This window comes from Diceros bicornis, chromosome 9 (genome assembly GCF_020826845.1).
Source record: "Diceros bicornis minor isolate mBicDic1 chromosome 9, mDicBic1.mat.cur, whole genome shotgun sequence".
Taxonomy (NCBI): Eukaryota; Metazoa; Chordata; class Mammalia; order Perissodactyla; family Rhinocerotidae; genus Diceros; species Diceros bicornis.
The window spans coordinates 85,057,405-85,080,690 of record NC_080748.1 but is presented as its reverse complement, the minus strand read 5'-3'; the positions used below and the strand labels follow the sequence as shown (position 1 = coordinate 85,080,690).

General features: G+C 42.9%; 1 protein-coding gene across 1 annotated transcript in view; it reads left to right on the top strand.

Annotated features, from left to right (window-relative positions):
• Window positions 1–5,002: 5,002 nt before the first annotated feature.
• The window catches only part of ANKRD10 (ankyrin repeat domain 10), a 34,786-nt gene continuing 16,502 nt past the window's right edge, over window positions 5,003–23,286 (top strand). Inside the window, exons 1-3 of the mRNA XM_058548485.1 lie at window positions 5,003–5,318; window positions 9,463–9,615; window positions 14,420–14,511. Of these exons, the coding sequence (XP_058404468.1) occupies window positions 5,109–5,318; window positions 9,463–9,615; window positions 14,420–14,511 (455 nt within the window). The 5' untranslated portion in view covers window positions 5,003–5,108. The remainder of the gene's footprint in view (window positions 5,319–9,462; window positions 9,616–14,419; window positions 14,512–23,286) is intronic.

Genomic DNA, 23,286 nt, shown 5'->3' with positions numbered 1-23,286 from the left:
CTTATTTTAACTAATTACATCTGCAATGACCCTATTTCCAAATAAGGTCACATTCTGAGGTATGGGGGGCGGGTTAGGATTTCCACACATGAATTTGGGGGGACATAATTCAACCCACAACAAAGGGAGTGTGTGCTGGGGACGAACTGGGAGAAGCCTCCAGCAGTGGTGACTTTGGTTTCAGGGACAGACTGGACAGCTCGTGCAGGGCATGACAAACGGGTCCAGAGAGGTGGGCAGGACCCGGCTGCAGGGGCACCAACAGGCCGAGGTACGGATTTAGGGCTTCGCTCCCTGGGAGCAATTTCCAAAGTGAGGTGTGAGCACCACTAACGGAGGGGGCCAATTTGGGAGGCACTGGAACAAACTCTGTCTTGTGTATTTGTTTAACTGGGTAGGGAGAAAACGTAACTAGCACCATAAACTCATTGACGTTTAGTTAACGAAGAGGACCTGAATAAAGCCCATAAGTTTAAAAAACTGAATCTATTTTTAAAGTATTTTTTTTCTTTTTTTTTTTAATTTTATTTATTTATTTAGTTTCCCTCAAAGCCCCAGTAGATAGTTGTAGGTCATAGTTGCACATCCTTCTAGTTGCTGTATGTGGGACGCGGCCTCAGCGTGGCCCGAGAAGCGGTGCGTCGGTGCACGCCCGGGATCCGAACCCGGGCTGCCAGCAGCGGAGCACGTGCACTTAACCGCTAAGCCACGGGGCCGGCCCAAAGTGAACCTATTTTAAGAAAAATATTAACAGCACAGATCCTGAGGATATAGAAATCCACATGGTGGTGGTATCTGAACGACTGAGGTCTGAGAAGATGTTTGCTGTTGACTGAATATTTATGTCTCCCCAAAATTCATACCAGCGTGATGCCATTTGGACAGGGATCTTCTGGAGTTGATTAGGTTTAGATGAGGTCATGAGAGAGGGGCCACCGTGGTGGGATTAGTGCCCTTATAAGAAGAGACGTGAGAGATATGGCTCCCTCTGCTCCGAGTCAGGACACGGCAAGAAGGCGCTGTCCCTGAACCAGGAAAAGGGTTCTCACCGGAACCCCACCGTGCTGGCACCCTGATCTCGGGCTTCCAGCCTCCAGAACTGTGGGCAATAAATTTCTGATGTTTAAGGCACCTAATCTGTGGTACTTTGTTACAACAGCCCGAATGGACTAAGCCACTGTTCTTGTGTCCAATTTTAAGCAGATTTGCCTTCTCAAAAGATGGATCTGGCAGCATGGTGGGACATGGATGGGAGGTGGGAAGGGGCAGATGAACAGTAAGGCTCTGGTCCCACTCTTGGGCCAGGGTGAGGGCACCATCAGAGGAGGTTCCCCTGTCCCAGAGCCAGCTGCAAGTCAGATCTGCTTCTCCTTCTGTGTCCCACCTCCTCCCCTTACCTGGCACAACAGCAAAGCCCCTCACTGGGCCAACACTTTGAGGAATTAAGGATGGCTCCTTGTGTGGTGTATAACCTGGGGCCCTGCCTTCCTTTCCAGTCTCATCTCCCATGACACACCGTTCACCGTGTAATAACAGCGCTCAGAAGAAACCCATCAATGTCCACCATGTGCGAAGACACTTCTGTGCATTTCTGACAGGGACGTTCTTTCAACTGAGCACTGCCCACTGGACCAGTTCCTCACATGACACGATCCTTTTTGGGAAAACACAATGCCAATCCTAACGGCAGGGTTTTGTTTTGTTTTTAATATATTGAGTTTTGAGTAAATATATGAAATACATGATTTATGTATTTGAATCATATCTTCAAATTAGCCAAGTTTGCTTATGTTAAAGAAAAAATTATTCAAAAAAATTATTATTCAAACTGTTAAAGAAAAATTATTCAATGACACTTGTTAAAGCACAGTAACGCAGACTTTATTCAAGCGGGGCTTCTCGATGGGTGTAGGGACCACTGCAATGGGTAAGACCCCACTTTTTCTTGCAGTGGGGGATAGAAATGGGACTCATCTCTGAATACAGCAGGGGCTAGTGAGAATTTAGAGTCAAGGAGCCGGTGGGCACTGGTGGATGGAAAATTACTGAGAGGACACATCAGGGTCAGCTAAATGCCAGGGGTTCTGGCTAAACCAACCTAACAGGATTCTTGCTGAAGGCAGGCCAAGGAGCGGATGTCACCTGGGGGTGGTGAGGGATGAGGAATCCGATTAGATATCGAGGGCAACAGATACGGGGGATGGGGAATTCTAGTGAAACCAACTTTGAAGGATTCTTGCTAAAATTGGACAACGCAGAGACAGACACCCAAGTCCAAAAGTCAAGGCCTAGTTGAAATTCAGGGAGCTTGAGCACGCTTTGGTGAAGGAGAGAATCTGTCATTTATTTACGGTTGCTTTGTCAAATAAAAGACAAAGGATGTGAGTTATGAATCTGCATTTTTCTTTTTCTTTTCTCTAGAGCTTTTTAGAAACAAGAGTCCTAAAGAAAATCTGTAATTGGTAATAATTTTAAGAGTTGGGCAGAACTTGGGACCAGCCAGTCAGAACACTGACATTTGGGGGCACTCACTAGACTGCTCTTTATAATTCTCACAGCCACAGTTACCATTTGGCATGTCGCAGGGATCCATCATCATACGTATGCTGGTCGATTTCTGTGCAGCTACCTAGACACGTATACAGTCCAAGCGACCCTAAAAACCAGAAAGTCGTCTTGACTGAGGAAGGATGTACGCTAAGTATCCTATCATTGTAACCTATTTTATCTTCCTAGGCCTTAAGACTTTATGCAAAATAAATTCCAAGATTAACAAAATCTAATAGTGGGTTGGAAACCAGGTCTGGCTATTCTTCTAAGCTCCACCCCGGGTGTGCAGCTTGTCCTTGGGCAAGTTCCTTAGCTTATGCGTGTCTGAGTTTCATCACTTGCAGAAGGCAGGATAAGAAAGAGTAATCCTCCCACTCCTTATTATGGATGACGAAGCATGCTTATGTCCTTTTGCAAAATGGGATGCTTCTTTCCTAGTAAGGGTGGAAGTCATTATCCTGGTATATCATCTTAAAGAGATAATTAGATTAAAGTCAGCATAATGTAGATAAAGAAAAATGATTGAATTCTAGAGTGAACCAAGCTTGAAATGAGTTTACGGCATATTTCTACCTTTTGGTCCAAATAAGAAAGTACTGCTTGAGTTTATTGAAATATTCTTTCTTGCCTCACCTAATAGATTACAAGATCCTTGACAGAAAACAGATTCTAAGTCTCAAGCATATTTCCCATTCATTAGTAACTGCCCGCTGGATTGAAATACTTGCTCCTTTCCCTCACTTACTGTTTCCGGAGCATTTCTCAATGTGTTTCATTCATCATTGTGCTGCACAAATGTTTGTTGTATGACTAGATGACTGTGTGGTATGTTTATACCATAAGTTAACAATTTCCCTTTGTTAGGCTAATTGGCTAATAGGCTAAAATAAGTCTAATTTCTTGTTTTATTAACTAACGCTGCAATGTGCTATCTTATGCATCAATGTTTTCCCAGACATCTGGTTACCTACTTAAAGTTGAATTACTGTGATTTAGAATTTTGTAAAAGAAAAAAGAAAGGCAATAGACACAAGGAAAAAATATATACAAATGAAACAAACTATATGGTTATAAAAGTACTATAAGAAAATATCCATAAACGTTAACAGTGGTTATTCCTCGATAGTGAAATTTTTGATTTTCATGTATTCCTCACAATCAGAAAAAAAATCTATTTAAAAAAACTATGATTCTTGGTCATTGAAAGAGAATTTACCATTTCCTTGCATGCAGCGATGTTTCTTCCTCAGTATTTTTGCTGTCTGTTCTCGCAAACGTGCACCCCACCTGGCCCGACAAGCAGGCGCTCTAATTAGGACAGAAAGCGCGGGGAGCTGGTCCTTTGCTCCGCAAAGCGCGGGCTGCGGTCTCAGATGGTAACCAGCGGCCGTCTCCCCGCAGGCGCCCCATAGCACTAACTGAGCGAATTACAAGGGCGCGGCCGAAACCTCAGGGGACCCAACATCCTGCGTGCAGGGGCTGGAGGGTCACAAACTCAAACCTGCGGCTCCGGGGAGCTTTTTATTAAGGGGCAAGGGTTTCTCCGCAGAGGTCGCCGCCGCTGGGCTGCCCTCCGCGGGCTGGTCAGGACACCGCCGGGCCTGGGGTCTGGGCAGGGGGCGCGACCGAGAACCCACCCTACCCGCCAGGCAAGGGAGCCGCCTCGGCCCCGCCCCCTATTCCAGCCTCCCTCTCCCCCGCCCCTCACTCCCGGCCCCAGAGCCCGCTGCTCCAGGCATCTGCTCCATGCCCGGCCCCGCCAGGCCTCGTCCCTGCTCCAGCCTCCCTCCCGCCCCGCTCGCGGCCCCAGCCCCAGCCGCTCCGGGCGACTGCCCCCTGTCCGGCCCCGCCAGGCCCCACCCCTGCTCCCGGCCCCAGCCCCCGCCGCTCTGGGTGTCTGCTCCCTGCTTCCGGCCCCACCCCCACTGCCGGGGCCAGCCTCCGCCACTCCCAGTGTCTGCTCCCTGCACGGCCCCGCCAGGCCCCACCCCTGCTCCCGGCCCCAGCCCCCGCCGCTCCGGGCGACTGCCCCATGTCCGGCCCCGCCAGGCCCCACCCCTGCTCCCGGCCCCAGCCCCCACTGCTCCGCATGTCTACTCCCTGCCAAGCCCCGCCAGGCCCCGCCCCACTGCCCCTGACTCCACCCCTGGTGCACCAGGCCCCGCCTCCAGGCCCGGCGTCTCCGGCCGCGGGCCTCAGCCCCGGCCGCCGCAGGCCCCACCCCCTGCTCCCGGCCCCGCCCTCAGCCCCGGCCGCTTCTGGTGTCTGCCCCACGCCCGGCCCCGCCCCAATGCTCCTGGCCCCGCCCCCGACACTCCAGGCCCCGCCTCCAGACCCGGCGGCTCCAGGCGCCGGCCTCAGCCCCGCCGCCACAGGCCCCGCTCCCGGCCCCGCCCCGCTCCCTGTGCGCGCTCGGCTCGGCAGCCGGCGGGACGCGGTGGCGGCGGCGGCAGCAGCGGCGGCTGTGCTCCCGCTCCTTTGTGCTGCGGCGCCGGCTTCTTGGGCCCTCACCGACGCGTCCTCTCGGCCCACCAGCCCGTGCCTCCTGGTGACAGACCATGTCGGCGGCGGGAGCGGGAGCGGGCGCGGAGGCGGGCTTCTCGAGCGAGGAGCTGCTGTCGCTCCGCTTCCCGCTGCACCGCGCCTGCCGCGACGGGGACCTGACCGCGCTCTGCTCGCTGCTGCAGCAGACGCCGCGCGCCCACCTGGCCGCCGAGGACTCCTTCTACGGCTGGACGCCCGTGCATTGGGCCGCGCACTTCGGCAAGGTGGGCCCGGGCGCTTTAAGGCGCCATTTTCCGCGGCTTTCCTGTGGGGGTCTGGGAAGGTGGGGGCTGGGGTGCGAGCGGCGCGGGGCGTGCCGGGAGCGCGGGGCGGAAGCGGGGTCGGTGGTGCCCCGAGGGGCCCGCGGCGCATGTGCAGCCGCGGCGCGGGCGGTTGGGGCCCCGAGGGGGCGCGGGGCGTGCCGGGAGCGCCGAGCGGAAGCGGCCCTGGCGGCGCCCTGAGGGACCTGGGGCGCATGTGCGGCGGCGCAAGTTTCAAACGGGGGCGGCTTCCCGGAGGCGCTTTCTTCCCGGAGGCTCCGCCCTGCCTTGTAGGGTCGGCCGGGCGCCGCTCCGCGCCTGCGGTCGGGCGGGGGTTGGGGCGCACCCCCGGCGGCTGTGCCGAGGACGCGGGCCGCCCGCGTTCGGCCGTGTGCGTGGTGGTGAGGAGGCGAGGCCCCGGGGCTGCGCGAGTCCCGGCTCCTCTGAGAAAAGCCGCGGGGCGGCGGGGACGGGCGCTGTGGGATCGCGGGGTCCCCGTGCGGTTGCTGGGGGGGCGTCTGTTGGATAGCGGGGGGAGGCTCTGGGATTGGGGGGGGCCCCGTGCGATTGCGGAGGGGGGCTTGTGGGATTGCGGAGGGCCCGTGCGGTTGCTGGGGGGGTCTCGGGGATTGCGGGGAGCCCTGTGCGGTTGCGGAGACGTGCGATTGCAGGGGGAGCCTGTGGGAGTCGGGGAGCCCTGTGCGGTTGCGGGGGGCCTCTGGCCTTGCAGGCGGAGTCTGTGGGATTGTGGGGGCTCTGTGCGGCTGCGGGGGGCGTTGTGACTTTGCGGGCCCTGCGAGGTGCTCGCTGCGGCGCCTGCGGCCGCCGGTACCCCCGCCTGGGTTCCGCTCCCGAGGCGCCCCCCTCGCCTCGCCGCTGCTCGGCGGCGCGGGGGTCGAGCGTCCGGCCTGCGCCCCGGCCCCGCTGGAACGAGCGTGTGCCCGGAGTATCCGGGGACAGCCTCGCTGTTAGCGGAAGGTTGTGGTCTGGATGATTTCGGTGGCGGAATAACCTGGTTAAATTGTAAAGACGATTGTGAAAGATGAATAGGGACATTTAAAGAATGGTTTAAGGGAATTTTGTGTCGAATGTTGTCTGTGTTTCCAAGACTCTTAGTTTGTCCAGGTTTAGTAAAATCAGTGGTGGTAGTATTAAGAGCATTTAAATTACTGTAAAGGGGTTAGGTTAGGTAGATTTATCTTCTTGTGGAGCCTTTACATCCCCCTTCTTTGTATTATTATTTTTTTTAGTTATTTAAAAACTTGAGAAGAACAGCGTGCTACTTTAAATTTTTAGAAGTTTAGATAACGTTTTCCAGATCTGTGCGGTAAATGGGGTTATTTGATCAGACAGCTAGTCATAGTGAGATTCACGATGCGTTTCAAAAGTGACTTTAATGATTGAGATTTATATACCAAAATTCAGGGACAAATAAAAATATTTTCTCTCTGAAATGATGAGGTTGGGTTGAAATAAAGAAATGGTTTTGCAGGAATATATGCAGGATAATGTGAAATAAGTTATTCCAAGAAGTCTTGAATGTCTTAATGTTTTTGTTACCAGCTGATGAAGTTGCTTTACTTTGCTCTTGGTGCTGCGTTCACAATGCAGTTGTATCTTTTGGGAAACAGTTATTCCTCTCATAAAATGGAAAAGTCAGATTTATTTTAGTGGAAGAAATGAAAGGGAGTTATGAGGGAGGTCAATTAAGTTAATCAACCGTGGGCTGTAAGATCGCCGTGGCACCGGTCTCTAAAGTCGTGCTAAGATAGTACCAGTGGCTGAAAATGAGCATCCATGGGAAATCAGTCTTAACACACAAAACTCTCTTTTCTGCCCTTCTCCCTTTAGCCTTGAATGTAGATTTCCCAAGGCAATCAGTAATCTGAGGCATTATCTCCCTCCTGAGTGCATCTTGCTCTTGTTTATTTTTACATTAAACTCTATGTAACTCTCTGAGCATTGGTTCTCAACATTTTTGTCTTTATGTGTTTTGGGGAAAGACACCCCTGTAACAGGCAAGGACAGCTTTTTTGGGGGGGGAGTCCTGATCCTCCCTGTTTTGGTTGAGAATGGTACTATTTATTGTGTGACAATGGAGAATGACAGTATTATATGACAATCTGGTACATTCTGTAGAATGTTTAAAGCCTAATTACAAATAGTCATTTGGAATATTTATCAACCCAAGGGTGCCTCCAGGTATCTCTAGGGATTAAAAATAACCATAACTACTTTAAAATGCTTAAAGTGGTAAGTTTCATGTTATGTGTGTTTTGTAACAATAAAAATAAAACCAACTGAATTCACTCTTTGCAAGTCTCTACTTCTGTAGAATGTGAGTAGTAGATTAACCTTGGAGACCCAGTGATGTAACTAGAGGCATTACTTTATTGTTTTCAGCTGTCTAATCGTTATGACTGTATCATCTTAGATACAGACGGGGCTGTAGAAAGCATCATTCAGTGGGTGAGAAAAAGCTGCTGGGCAGAAATTAGGCCAGGACTCAGGGCTGCAGGCTCCCATTCCGGCCCCTCCCCCCCTTTGCCAACAGCTTCCCTCCTTTTATATACATTTAAGCCTGTGCTCTTATGAACTCTTCCCAGCTTTCAAGTTTGTGTTCCTAGAAATGTGCCAGTGTGCACAAGTTACCTAACCTTTTATGAACCTTATTTGTTCCCGGAGGGCTAAACATTAGTATTTAAAATCTCTAATTACACCTTGCTTTTACAAGCTTTCCCATTGAACAATATATTTCCAACGTTCCAAACCCAGTTTCCTAAATTGAACTCAGAGGTAACAGATTTAAGTCCAGGGAGCCCTCAATTGATGTTAAGATTAACTGCTTTTGGAATGCCAAGTGATTTTTATCCTTGTTTCATTTCTGTTGGATTTGAGACCTGTTCATCTTGTCACTACTATTGGCACTTTGAGTTTTCAGTCAGCCCATTAATAAAGGCAGTACATAAAAATGTACCAAAGTGATGTCTCTCTATTAGCCCTCACTCCCAGATTCAAATTCCATGAAGACAGAGATCATGTTTTAAATCAGTGTAATCCTAACTGAGAGTTCGTCTCAGAAAAATGTTGATTGCAGCAATCTGTCCTTTGCAAGGAAAGGCTTAAGTTGCTGAAAGAGGATAAGAGACTTGGGGAGGGATTGGAGTGTAGCTATTTGCTCTTCATTTGAGGTCTGTCCTCTGGAAGAGAATTGTTGGCAGTTAGAGCTTTTTGACTAGCTCTGCTTTGTGCTTCGTGAGGGGCAACGGGGCAGCTCAGGATCCAGGATTTTAGGACTGCAGGCCTTCTCCGACAGTGCTTGGCACATGCTAGGCGCTTGCTGAGTACTTGGTGAGTGTGATGAATTCTTTTACCGAGAGACTGGTACAATATCGGTGCCTGGCTGCAGTCTTGTGTTGACCGACGCGTGTGTCTTCATTGTAGTCACCTGTTAGGCGCAGGGCTCAGCTGTACTCTAGGCCTTTTTTGCATTAGTGCGGGAGTTCTATACAAACAGTTTGAGAAGACTGAGTGCTGCCCTCTCACTTACTTTACACATCTTTTCTCTGAGAAAATAATCTGGAGGGTGGGCCTCACCTGAGTAGTTATCGAATGCTGTGTTGTTAAAGGTGTGCAGAGTACAGTTGTGCAGGCTGCAGAAAACAGTCTTTGACTATGAAGAGTTTACTGTGGCTACACAAACCTTTTTAACCCACCAATCACTTTAACATTTTTATTCTTTAGTGTATGAAAGTGGCAAAACCTAGTTTTGATTGAAGTCTAAATAATGCAAGCTAATCTTTTCTGATTTGGGCTTTTTCAGTTGTAGGAAAAACAAAATATTGAAATTTGTGTAGTGTCAATCTTTTTAACTTTCTGTTCCTATGTACCAACTTTTTTTACAAGGACAAGGAAGAATGTTCTTTTAAATGCCTTTTAAAATTTGTATGGCATTGGGAAGGAATGACTTACTTTGTTCTCTAAAACAGAAAACAAAATTGGTAACCAAAAATGGCACATCTGTTATAGAATTTAGATTCTTTGTGTCATGTTTAATAGTATACTGACATTTATGCGTGTTTCATCCCCTCTCTTGCTGTTTTTGAAGTTGGAGTGCTTAATACAGTTGGTGCAAGCTGGAGCCACACTCGATGTCTCCACCACGCGTTATGCACAGACCCCAGCCCACATCGCTGCTTTTGGGGGACACCCTCAGTGCCTCATCTGGTTGATTCAAGCAGGAGCCAGCATTAACAAGCCGGTAAGGGAGTGCGATGGTTGACGTGGTTTGTTTATTTTCTTTTCCAGTTATAATTACATGGTGTTGGGTTTTAAATTGAGGCCTTAATTAGAGTTTGATATTTTGACGCGTGGGCTAACTGGAATTTATGTTTATTGAATTATTTGTGGATAATAGGCCCTTCCCATAGCAGTGCTTTCACTTGTATGGTTTTTTTGTGTGTGTGTGTGAGGAAGATCAGCCTCGAGCTAACATCCATGCCAATCCTCCTCTTTTTTGCGGAGGAAGACTGGCCCTGGGCTAACATCTGTGCCCGTCTTCCTCCACTCTGTATGGGACACCGCCACAGCATGGCTTGACAAGCGGTGCGTCAGTCTGCGCTTAGGATCTGAACTCAGGCCGCCAGCAGCAGAGCGAGAGTACTTAACCGCTACGCCATGGGGTCGGCCCCCTGTTGTACGATTGACTGACCCGCAGGATCCAAGGTGATTTGCCCAAGGTTACAGCTGGTAACTGAAGGGGCTGGCCTTGAGCCCAAGTTTCCTGGCTCCCCTGCTCACAGCTGCCTTAGCTTCATTTCCACAGATAATTGTGGAAACACATCGATGCTAGCAGAAGAATGGCTATTAAATCGTCTCCGTGTTTAAGTTAGCATTAGCTGATTGACCAGTGTGACTTCATGTTGCTTCAGTTACAAGTTGGGGGTGATGACTAGATGCAGATAATTAAACAGGTGTCATGTAGGAAGTGACTCTCAGACGCCAAATGCAAGGATTTTGTATTTAAGTATAGAAACATGAACATGAGAGTGCCAGTTTTTTCATGTGTTTTCAGTATTCTTTTCACTTCAGTGACCAAAAAACCACGAGAAGAGTGTTTAGCTTACTGGGGACTCTTTTGCCTGGACAGGTGTTTGGGTGTAGAAGACTCTGACTAGAGCAGCCCCGGACTTAGCCCCCTACCCCGAGGGTGCATTCCTCCCAGGGACTTGTGCCTCTGGCTTTCTAGCTATTCTTTCTGCCTTTCCACTTTTCTCTTCCCCTTTATCCTATTTCTATATGCTTTTCTACTAATGTCATCAAGGGCCTACTGTGTGCAAGGTAACTTTTATATCCTGCTTTTGTCTTTCCTAAGGTTCATCCCTTGATGATAACCAGGTATAAAGTTGTTGCGAGCCCCTCTCCTGAAGATAACTCAGCTACCCACCTAAAAAGCAAGTCATTGAGGAAAGCAGTTTTTAGGAGTGGATCGGTGGGCAAGGAGAGTGAAGGATCAGAGGACGATTTGTACCCGGTAGAAGACTTTTAGTACAGAGGATGTACAAGGAGAGCCCTGGATTTTAGCCCTGTTTCTGTTACTAAACTAGAACTTGGGAGGTGGGACAACTTTTAGGCTTCACCTGCTGCCTCTTCCTGTCTTCCTTCAGCCTCCACGCAGTGATGTACGTACTTCTCTCCTGCTTTGTGGCTTTTATCCCTGTACCCAGAAGTCATGAATTGGCAGCTGTGTACCATGATTTCACGAGGCATTGCCTTTCCCTCCACTTGTCTCGTTCCTGGTTCTGCATTTTCTCTCCTCCTTTCTCCCCGTAGCAAGGGCACCCAGCTTGATTCTACCCTCTGCCTCCTCATCTCTCTGGCCTTGGGCAAGTCATTTACTTGGTCTGTGGTTAATCTCCTTATTGGTAAACTATGCATAATCCATAAATGGCAGTGATTAATATTTAGTATTAATATAGAATTTAAGTTTAGAATATTCTTTGTTAATTTTCATTAAATTGTTACATATTATCTGTTTTTGAGAGATCTAATGAAATTGTCTAACAGTGCTTTTCAGACCCTTTTAAATTTAGAAGCCCCTTTTTCATATAATACGTTACAGCAACTCAGTCTTTTCCACAGAGAGAAGGTTTGCAGCTCTGCCTGGGCCATCCTCTGAGCTGCTCTGCATAGCACTGCGTGGGGATCTCTGAACTCTGCTCCCAGCTCCCACGCTCTCTGCAGCCGAGCCTGTGTTTAAACTGCCCACCTCACTCTACATCCCCAGTCCGCTCATGAACAAGGATGTCACTCGGGTTTCTTAAGCGTCCTGGCGTTGCTCCTGAAAGGGTTGCAGTGCTGTGGTCTCGTGCTGAGCTTCAGTCTGAGTCTCAGATGTCGTCTTGCTCTGTTTGGTGGCAGTTGGACTGCTGTGGTGGGCACCCAGTGGCTCTTAAGGTCCCAGGAGCCCTTTTGTTGGCTCTCCCAACACACTGTTGACTCATCTTGAGGTAGACAGTTTTTCTCATTTCCTACATAAAGTGTTATAAAACCAGATCCAGGTGTTTCTTGTTCTTTTTTTTGTCTGTGCATGTAACTTTTTTGAACCTAGCATAGCATTTCTTCTTAGTAACATTTTGTTAGGGCCGGCCCCGTGGCTTAGCAGTTAAGTGCTCGCGCTCCGCTGCTGGCGGCCCGGGTTCGGATCCCGGGTGTGCACCAACGCACCACTTCTCCGGCCATGCTGAGGCCGCGTCCCACATACAGCAACTAGAAGGATGTGCAACTATGACATACAACTATCTACTGGGGCTTTGGGGGAAAATAAATAAAATTTAAAAAAATAATAACATTTTGTTAATTTTAACCCATCTTCTAGTCTTAATCTTTTGGCATGTTAGTTACTAAGCATTCTAAGTTCATTTTCCTCGAGTTTAGTAGAGACTGTGTCTGCCATTGCTAAGGTTGGCATGAGGGGTTGCTGGAACTCAGATGTACTGTCTAGAGGCTCAGTGTTCTGCGTTTACCCAAAGAGGAAGTGAAGGTAGTTTCCAAGTGATTTAGTTTTGGTAGGTCTGTAGTAACTACCCATGAGGATCACTTTTTTAAGTGTTTGCAAGTCATCTCTAATATCCCTTCTAGAATTTTGCTGGTATTTGATGTTGCCTTTAGGTTTTTGTAAGTAAATTAGAAATAAGATTTTTCTTTATTAAAATTCAAGGTGACTTGTCTGTCTTCAGATTTCTGGCACCTCTTCCAGTTTCCTTTATTACTCAGAGTTTGCCAACTATAGTTCTAGAATCATACTACAAACTATTTGGTATTTTTGAAATGTGACTGGTCTGAGCTTGAGATGTGAGTGACCTTAAAATGGCTCTTTACTCTTCCTCTCTTGGCTGCAGTGTTCTTTTAAATAGTGTTTGTTCTGCCCTTCCCAGCTTCACGATGTTCTCCTTGTATAACACAAAACAGGAGCTGGGTAGTTTTGCTTTTTCTCTGTCATGTGGCACATCCCACCATCTACATGAAAGAGTAGAGAAAACCCTTACTTCTTCTTCTTGTTCCAAAGGTAGCTTTAAAAACGCTTTTTTTTTCCTTGAGCTTTTTTTCTTCCCCAAAACCTTATCTAGATCTCAGTTCTTCTTTTCCTGGCCATACTTGTATGTAATTTTTATTTGGCCTTATGTGCCTTCTCTCTGCCGTCCCCCACTTTTGGGGAGGATAGGGGTAGCTTTTTGTTTTTTAAAAAATCTGGGTTCACTAAATAGTTCTCTGTACAGCCACATGGTTTTCTGTGTTTCTTTCTTCAAAAATGGGATTATTCTGTTTAGAACTTTACATCACTTTTGAGCTTATTTTTAAATAAATACATACACTTTTCTCTCCACCAAGCAGTTGAGTCTTTCACACTATATTTTTCTGTAAAATAATCTGCCACTCTTTCTTTTTACTTTTGCCTTTGCCTCAGTTTTTCCCCTTGAGTTTACATGCATTGGTGAAGGAGCTCACATGTTGACTGAATTGATGAACTGTTTTCTCAGTGCCATGCACTGTGGCCTCACTCCTGCTTTATATCTTTATTCCTTAATTATGTGTAGTCGTCTTCTGCCAAGTTCAGCTTCCAGGGATGTGGAAGTATGATCGATTCAGGAACTATTGCTTAGCCAGTTGGAATTACCCAAGAAGAAAGTCCTAACTCAGTTTCTCTAATAGAAATGAGTTCCTTCTCTTGATTGCTGCGTCTTTCTTTACCTCTTGTTTACCTGAGAGCCTATGAATGAAATTGTATTTCAGATTTTTTCCATTCCTGTGGTGTAAGCTAATTCATCTTTTTTGGGCCACTACGTTAATCTCCAGAGTCATACCCCTGAGTCTGCTCGCTTCCTCCACCTCCTCCAGCCTGTTTTCTGAAGTGTAAATCTGATTCTAATGCAGCCTTCCTAAAAGTCCTTGATCGAAGTTGCCCATCACAGACAGCCTGAGTTGTATACGAAGCTGGCTGTTTGACCCTTGTGTTCTCCCTTCTCATCTTTTCCTGACCCTTGAACATCAACTGTCATGTCTAAAGTGTAATCCTAATTCAAGTTCCAGATAAAAAGTCCCAGGAAGGCACTGATGTTGTTTAGACTCAGGCTAGCCTGGTGGTGACATAGATGAACGTGGGTAGCGTGGACCAGACGTTCGATATTAGGTGCTTGGCCTTGATTCCTTTTTTTTTTTTAACTTGTCAGAGGATAGTTATTTGGGGTTTTATATACAACACATTTGTGCTAAGATCCAGCATAAAATGATTTCTAAACTGCCATCTGGAGTGTCTATTGTCACTGCTTGAGCGGCCCCCTGGTTTTTTTTGTTCTTCGCCTGAGAATTCAGGAGAACATGCCCCTTCTGTGGTCTGCTTTTATTTTCTCTTCACACCTACATTTCTTTTTGTTTTGCTTCAAATTTGGCTCACCATATTTTATTTCAAAGATGAACGGGTGGTGCACAATCTGTGTAATTTACTTTACTATGTAGAAGTCTTGTTGGATCTGTGTATTTGTGTCTATCGCTTTTTGTTGTTTCAGGACTGTGAGGGCGAGACTCCCATTCACAAGGCTGCTCGCTCTGGGAGCCTTGACTGCATCACTGCCCTGGTGGCTAACGGGGCTCACATCGAGTAAGTGTCTTCAGTTGTTCCTCCCAGCCAAAGCTGTAGTCAGAGATGGTGTGTTTAGAGCAAGCAAAGGTCCTGAACTTTGTTTTTAACATTAGTAATATAATTTTTCTTTTTAGATCAGTTGGCCTTAGTTAACAGAATTGTTGTGTGGGTTAAGTTGACCACTAGCAGAAGGGGCCTTAACTTCTCAGCAGCCTCAGGATTCTTTCCATGAGAGAGCATATATTAGGATGGAAAGAAGAATTAACTAATTAAATTTGGAACCTGGCATTGTTGACTTTGCCACTAACTAGTTGTGTCAACGTGGGCAAGTCTTCAGACTTCTCTTTGCCAAGTTTTAATTTCGAAATGAGGGCCTTGAATTGAATTAGAATACCTTTTCAGGCCTCTTTGGCTCAAAAACTTCTTGTGAACAGTTAGCTTTTCTAAATTTTGATTTCCTCATCTTTTAGCAGATGTGAGAACATTGTGTTTTAAAGCCTATTATGACTTTTAATGATTTATAACTCCTTATAAATTGGAACTATATACATTAAAGACTCAAACTCTGAGCTTTTGAGACTGATGGCATTATTTCAGAGTATCCTTGTTTTAGCCTGGTTTACATCAACTAGCTTATTTATGGTTTGATAGAAAAATATTTAAATGTATTAATTTAAAAATGTGATCTTGTATGCAAGTCATTAGCTAGCCATGGTATTATACATTTATTTTAGGTATTAAATTTATTTGTATTAACTTTCTTTTAAAGATTTATATTATAAAAATTTTTCTTCTGCAGTTACAGCATTAACAAAATGGATGCAGTTTTCACCCTTAAATGTTGAGTGTAAGCTATAGAGCTGTAATAACCAAAATAACTATGATAATAGCAGCTTTTTTGTTTTACCTTGAGTGTCTTGAATATTTTATAAAAATTAATTACAAACCACTTTATTCTAATTGGAAATGTGAAAATTTAGGCTTTGGAAGAAATAAAACCCACAAAACTAACTTAGTTTAACCCTTTGGTTTCCACTTCATTGTTGTGACTCTGTATTACAATAAATATTGAAAACAGATCCTGGACAGCAAAACTGTGTAGGTTAATGCAAGGCCTGTCTAATGCCAGGGGCTGTCATTAGGCTCTTAGGATCTTAGCCTCTGTTCCATTAAGTATTATAGTTCAGATCAGTCATTAGATTGGGCTTGGATCATTAACTTATGTAGCCATTTAGTATTATAAATATGACCGTATTAACTGTTACATTGCAGGGAACCTTGTGACTTCATATGTAGTTATGACTTAAGGTAATGTAAAAACAGTTGATCGTGTGAATACATATTATACAATTTGAAAAACACTGAGATGATTCTCAATGGATTTCTTTAAAGCAAAGTTATAGATGCAGTTTTCTTAGCTGTATTTAGATTAAAAACTCAAATCTTTAATTTTATTAATAGAAGCTTTGAATATAAAATACAGAGTCATATAAAATAATTGATTTAAATTGCTTAGTTGTCATTTATTGAAATAAAGAATAATTAGAAGTTGATCTTTTTAATGACTTATTTTTCTAAACAAAACTCTAATTGGTCCTGAACATTTTATTACTGAGATGTTAGTTTTATTCATTTTAATGGATAGCTTAGTCCTTTGAGCCAATAAATATCTATCGCTGTGTCCTTTTTTTAATAGGTGTCTTTTTAAAATCACATCATTTTATTTACAATTCTGTCCTTGGTTACAGGACCCTCGAGTGTCTTTTTTCCACCAAGTGTGACTGAGCATGGCCTCGAGTGCCAGTCTGTTTTTCCTTCTCAGTATAAGAGCCACTCTCTCAAGACCCTGCATTATGGTGATGTCCCTTGATTGAACTTGCAGATATTTTTTAGAAGAAATATTTAGCCTGAGCCACCTAGCCAAAAGCGATTCTTAAAATTATAAGTCTTTGGCCTGCAGATAGAGCACAAGTAATCACTATTTATTGCTATTGTATATGTGGTTATTTAGTTTTAACATCTAGATAAAATGTCAGTTTTTCCAGTAAGCTACATTGTAAATTGCCTTTTGATATCTGTTCAGCATATTTTTATACTTTAACACTTTTAGTCTACCAACAAATAATAGTTTGAGTCCCCCACATTATGGTACTTAGATCCATTTTATTTGTTTTCTGTAGTGCTGCTCATATCATGAAGTGTAGTCCTAGCAAATAAAATGCTTTTTTTTTGAGAAGATCAAGGGACACAGAATTAATTTACTAACTTAAAGTTACTTATTTTTTTCCCAGTTCAGAATGGGCCAGATTATTCTTCATATTATATGCTGTAATATTTAGGAGATGATATAAATTTTTCCTGTGAATAGATTAAAAGCTGTCTCATATCCGTATTTTATCACACTTGGTGGTAATTTATAATTTTGTTCTTAATTCCTACTTTGCTTTTTATATATATGCTATGTAAAGTGGCCACAGTCTTAAGTTGCTGCTTTTTTGGTCATCGTGTAGATAATGGTGAGGGCAAGTGCGCCCTGCGTCTGTGGCTAGAATGGTTTGTTGTATAACTCACTTGTCAATGTAGGCCGCATCTGTAAGATAACGCATGTCAGCTGCTGTGCATCGTATTACATTTTCTAGCACCACACGTGAGTATGTTGATGGAGTTTCTTTTTCTTCTCTTATTTTACATCTTGAGTTTTGGTGCCAAGTTTTCTTTTTCATGTGAGATTTTGTTTCTGCTTATACTATGGTCATTATTATTTGCCATTGTTCACATCTAAAAAATAAAAATACGCAAGATGAGATGTCAGTTCTGTGACTAGACTAAATGTTTGTGTACTTTAAATGATCAAAACCTCTACACACACTGCTCATTCTCACTTTTTCTCAAGTAGGTCAGGTATGGAGTTTTCATTAAGTTAGTTAAATTGTCATCCTTAATTTTGCTTATAGGACAGTTTAGTTTTTCCTTGCAGCCAGTATATGAGTGCTGCTGGCTTCACACTTAGGATTTTTGATTGGAAGAAGGGCATATACTAACATGGAAAAGTTGTTCCCTCATTTTTCTTTTGGATGATCAAATAAGTAACAATATAAGATTGTCTTAATGTGATTTCAGAAAAAGACTTTTGAAAACAATTGTTGACTATCTGCTAATAATGAAGAAGACCTTTTTACTACTAATGCTGTAAAATGCAGGTTTCAGGCCTTGGATTATCTTTACTTTCAGTATTTTGGCACTGATTAATTTTGGTTACTTTGTCTTTATTTTCTTGAGGAAAAAGTGGAGAATGTTTCCATATCAACCAGATATCAGTGGGGTTTTTTTTGTGCCTCAGAGTAGAAATAAAGGGATTTAGCAGGATTTAGAGTGAAACCAGAATTAACTTGGCAAATTAATCTCAGGCACATTTGCTAGTCCATTTTAATACCACATTATACAGGTGCCAGTGTTGAATTAGAATTATGACCAAGTCTCATAGCTTTCTATAGGAGAGCATTTCTGTAGAAGTAATTCTGTGGTAACCAAATCTTCAAATGGGCTACATATATTTTAACTTAATTATTTTGATCCCGAGAGGGGCTTAACTATGATCATCAGATAGCCGGAGAAGCATCTATAGCCTTATATAGTCATGCGTCGCTTAACAATAGGGATATGTTCTGAGAAATGCGTCATTAGGCAGTTTCATCATTGTGTGAACATCACAGAGTGCACTTACACAAACCTAGGTGGTATAGCCCACTACACACCTAGGCTACTTGGTACTAATCTTATGGGACCACTGTTGTTTATGCAGTCTGTTGTTGACTGAAACATCGTTATGTGGGGCATGACTGTATAAGCAAGTGCAGTGACTCACTCTAAAAAAAACTTTCTTGCCTAATTTAGAAAACAAGCACAGTTGGCTATAATAACAAAAGTCTAAATGTGACCTTGATAAACTTCTTTTAATGTTGCAAAAAAAATTATATTGCTGAACTTTTAGAAATTCTTAATTGAAATGGACTTGGTTTAGTTTGATTCCTAATTGGTGACCATACTTAATACCCACCTTTATTTGCTTACCCATAGAGCCCTGTCTGGAAGCAGAATTTTCATTAGAGCAAATCCTGTGAGGAGCATATTTAATATTAGTGTCAGAAGTTTGCTTGCAACTTTTGCCCTTGGCAAAATATAACCCACATTTATTTTATTAGCCATTCATTCATGTTTGAAGTTTGTGGTTTCTTTTCATTTGTTCACTTATCGGCCCTTCTGAATAATAGTCCAACTCTGAAATTAGAATTATAACTCTAAAGTAGTAGTTTCTGATTTGGGATCCTCTGCATTCCAGCCTCCTCACCTCCTAGTGCTGCCTCCCTTACCTAATTGTCATGATGGCGAACTTGTCTGATCTTGCTATTTCCTGCCTCTTTTTTCTTTTTATTAAAGTGTTACAGGCAAGGTGGAGGAATTACTTGCTGAGATAGCTATTCAAGTCTGCCTACCAGATTGGAGCAGATGGTTGCCTGACAGTATTCTAGAGTTGTTGACAAGTTTAGTTTAGAATTTTGATTATTTTTCTTAACAGCTTGAGTAATATATAGGTTTTACTATTTGTTTAACCACTGCTTGTATAACTAGTGCTTTCAAATAAAACCAATGATTTCTAAATCTAATTATCTATTTCCTTTGCTAAATTATAGTGGGAGCATGTTAAATATTTCATCAGACTCTTTGATGCTCTTATATTTTAATGTATGCAGACATAATTGGGGTTCAGTTGCAATGTAAAACTATCTTCAGTAATGTTGAACTTGAAATGAAAACTTGGCACCAAATTTATTCAGGTAGAAACTTTAAAAAATAGTTTCTTCCTATTGTTACCTAAAGAATATATTTAAGAAAGTCTTCCTAATATTTAAGAGTTTGGATACCAAAGGGTTAAAAATACACGTTTTTCTTTTACTGAAGAAATTTTAGATGTTTGCTAATGTTTTGTCTGTACAAATGGACATTTAGTAATGTTTTTTTTTTAATCTTTTTTTTTTTAATGATTCCATGTATTTGCTTATTTCCATCTAGGAATAGTTACTAATGTATTTGAGATACAGCATACCAAATTTTAAAGTAACCAGAATCGTGAGTTAATGGTTTTTAGTCCATACTGTTAAACTTTTGTTGAAATATTGACATAATTAAATTGGCTTCATGCTAAAAATTACTAGAGGTAATTGAAAAGGCAGTGTTTTGGAGCGATAGCTCTTGGTCACGGTGGTCACGTGACAGTGGCTTGCGCTCAGTAATTGTGCTTCTGCACCTCATGTATGTATATGTATTTTTAATCCAAGTGTTGCCTGCAAATATGTGGTCCCTTATAATTTAAGTTTCCTGTTTTATGAACCATTGCCCGTTGTAAATCACACGGAAGATTCTGAATCTGTAAAAACTACACATGTCAATGTTTTACAGCTACGTAATTCGAATTGACTTGATTTTTTCAAGTAATCCTAGAAAGGGGGAGCATTCCATATAGAAACTGCTGAGACTGCCACAGGTGCCTCTCCGAAACCTTACGGTTGTGGCATTGAATGCTCAGTATGGCTTCCTTTCTCCACTCGAGGCATACTGTTGAGGTATTTGTTGCGGTGATTGGTTTTACTGCTAATCTAGGAATTCAGATCTAGACTCTTTAGATTTGCATGCTTTGCTTACCCTATTATGATACCTGCCTTTTATTTGTAAACTAACAATAGTTAAGTTGAGATCAGAATTTTAACAGAAATATTATTTATATAAAAATTGTGGTTATCTTTCATTGTCACATGGCATTAACAAAAAAGAAAACATCCTGAAGGTGATGTGACAACTAAGATTCTAAAAATTATATTTCAGGTATTTCCTGATCCGTGGTTTTTCAAATTAAAACAAAAACAAAACTGTTACTCAAATGGCTTCTCATCTATTCTGATGTTGTGACACTGTAAGTGGAAAATAGATGGGGCTTAGCTGACAGCAGAGTGGAGTTTTGTTCTAAAGTTCTTTGGGAAGACATTTTTAGGTATAATAAATTTTGGTATTCTCTTCAGAATTTTATTACAGAAAATATAGTATATAAGCATTTATGTTTTAACCTTAGTAAAGTTATTATCAGTTTGATTTATTTTTCCAGTTATTCAGCAGAACAAATAATTCACAGTAAAGGTTATTTTATGTCTTCCCATGTTTTCATAGTCCAATTCTGAAAGAATACTAGGAACTACTAGGAGAAAATGAGTGGCCTGCCCAAAGATGTCTTTTCCTAGTCCTGGTGAATGTGACGGGATCTAGACTACAGATACAGGCACGGTCACTGTAGCTTCCGTAATAAATTGTAGCAAATTGATCTTACCAGCCTAAAAATCTGATCATGTCAGCTTGCTGTTAAAGAAAATCAATTTTAAAACTTCAGCAGACTAGACCTGATTTGAACATTAAGTTGATTGGTGTCTAATTTTTAAACATCTCTGCCCATTTTCAAAGATTTTTCAAGTTTGATTAGAGAAGAGCAGAGAAGGTGAACTAAGCTTTAAAACGACCTCAGAGCGACAGCACTGTCTGGCTTGGGACCTCTCTTGTTTTCAGAAACGGACAAAGTAAGTTTTAGATCAGGCGTAGTCTGTTTGCCCACGTGTGTCAAACTGAAGTCGCTAAATTCAAAAGTGTATGTTTCTTAAAGATTTAGTCTAAAAATAATGCGTACCCTTTAATTGCTACCCCAATTTTTATGCAAAATATAGTTCTTGAGAGTAATTTTGAGCAATTTTTTCCAGGTACTGTAAATTTCCCCGTGGACTCGTGTGTGTAAAGGCTGCAGTTCAGATCCACTTTGTCTTTCCCGGCACCTCCCTTGAGGCTGATGCCAGTGGCCTGCAGTTAGTGCAGTGTGACCATGTCCTGCAGCAGTGAATACCTGTGGACCGAAGGGCGAGGGCTTGACTGCTTGAAGAGTACCGTGACAGACCAAAGTGCCACATTCCAGTGGGAAATTGTCATAGAACCTGTAAATCCTAAGTCACATTCATGTGCCCAGCTCCCACTGAGTCTTAGGAAAATAACAGAGAGTAGCTTAGGTTTAATATCTGCGTAAACTTGGAACACTAAATAGAGTGTGAAGATTTAATAAGTTGTTGATACATTTTAGCCAGGTTTACTGTTTGAACTCCTAAAACATTAAAATTGAAACATGCTTAACAAATAGGAAAGCATATATAAAAAAAGAATTTAAAGACCTGAGCCTCTTTTGTTAAAAATTAAAATGTTTTGAAAACTGTACCATCCAATGATTATTTAGTCTTTACTTGGAAACCCACATGATTTTCATCCTCTATGGTACGTTTGAAAGTCCTCTCTATTATTAAATATTAAAAAGTGGTTTGAGAAATTCAGATCTGTAAAGATAGTTTTCACCTTATTCATATTAAACACATTCCCTAATTCAATTGTAAGACATTAGAACTTTTTACAGAAAACACTCAGATGGAATAGGAGTGATTGTATTAGTTCTGCATGCTCTCTCAGGGTCTTTTATTTGACATTCTTCTAAAGTTTTCCTTTAGATATTTTTCTTGGTGTTTAACATTTTGTGATTTCATGGATTTAGCAGCTTCTTTTAAAAGTTATTTTTGTTGGAATTGAATAGTGCATAAAATTACTAGAAAGACGTTTTTCAGGAACCTGTAGACATCTGTTATGAAGAGTAGAAGACCAGTTACCAGTATGATCTGTTGGTTAAATGTTGCTCAACAGATCCAGCCCACTGCTTGTTTTTGTGTGGGCCATATACCAAGAATGATTTTTACATTTGTAAGTGGTTGAACAAAAGTCCGAAGAACAATATTTCGTGACGTGAAATTGTATGAAATTCGTATTCCCATGCCTATAAATAAAAGTTTATTAGAACATAGCCACACTTGATTGTGTACATTTTGTGTACGGCTGCTTTTAGGCTACAACTAAAGAGTGGAGTAGTTGTGAATGAGACTGTCGCCTGTAAAGCCCCAAATACTTACTATCTATCTAGCCCTTGACAGAAAAAGTACCTACCCCTGGATTAGCTGATCCCTAACTTTCCTTTCCAGCCAATTTCTGTAACATGCACTATATGATTGAGCAGCCACTTGCAAGGTTTTAAATGTGAGCAGAGCAGAATTAGGGAGTTAAACATTTTACAGGGGTAGAGAATGGAGGAATGAATGCAGGTAAGTAGGAGAGGAGATGCAGAGGAGAACCTTTGGAGGCAAGAGAGGGGTTGGTTGGTTTTGTTGCCATATACCAGTCAGGTATGAACAGCTCCTTTTGCTTTAGAGGAATAGAAACACTATTAAATTAAACTGTATGTTGTATATGTTCAGTCTTAGTAACATGAGAAATAATATAGTTGAAATCTCCTATAGCTCACTAGAAGCAGAGAAAGGATACACTATGTCCCCATTTCTGATAACACTATAAGGATAGTGCCAAAATTATCATCTCCCAATTCTTCCGCAGTCACCATATGTCCCAGATTCTGAGATTTGTCCATCTGTTTTCCGGAATGTTTTGATCTCTGTTTTGGATCACTCTGACTTCTGTTCCCCCATGGTGGTGTGAAGAACCAGTAGAAGTTGTTTGACTTGTGATTGTTCTCTCTTGCTTGCTTGGTCCATACATGGGGAGTACATAGCATGAGTTGGCTCTAGTCCTTTTGAGTGTTAAAGATACCTCACACCACCTGGAAATTTGGTTGTCTCTAAGTCAAGTGATAGTGCAAGTGTTGGACTGCTTTTG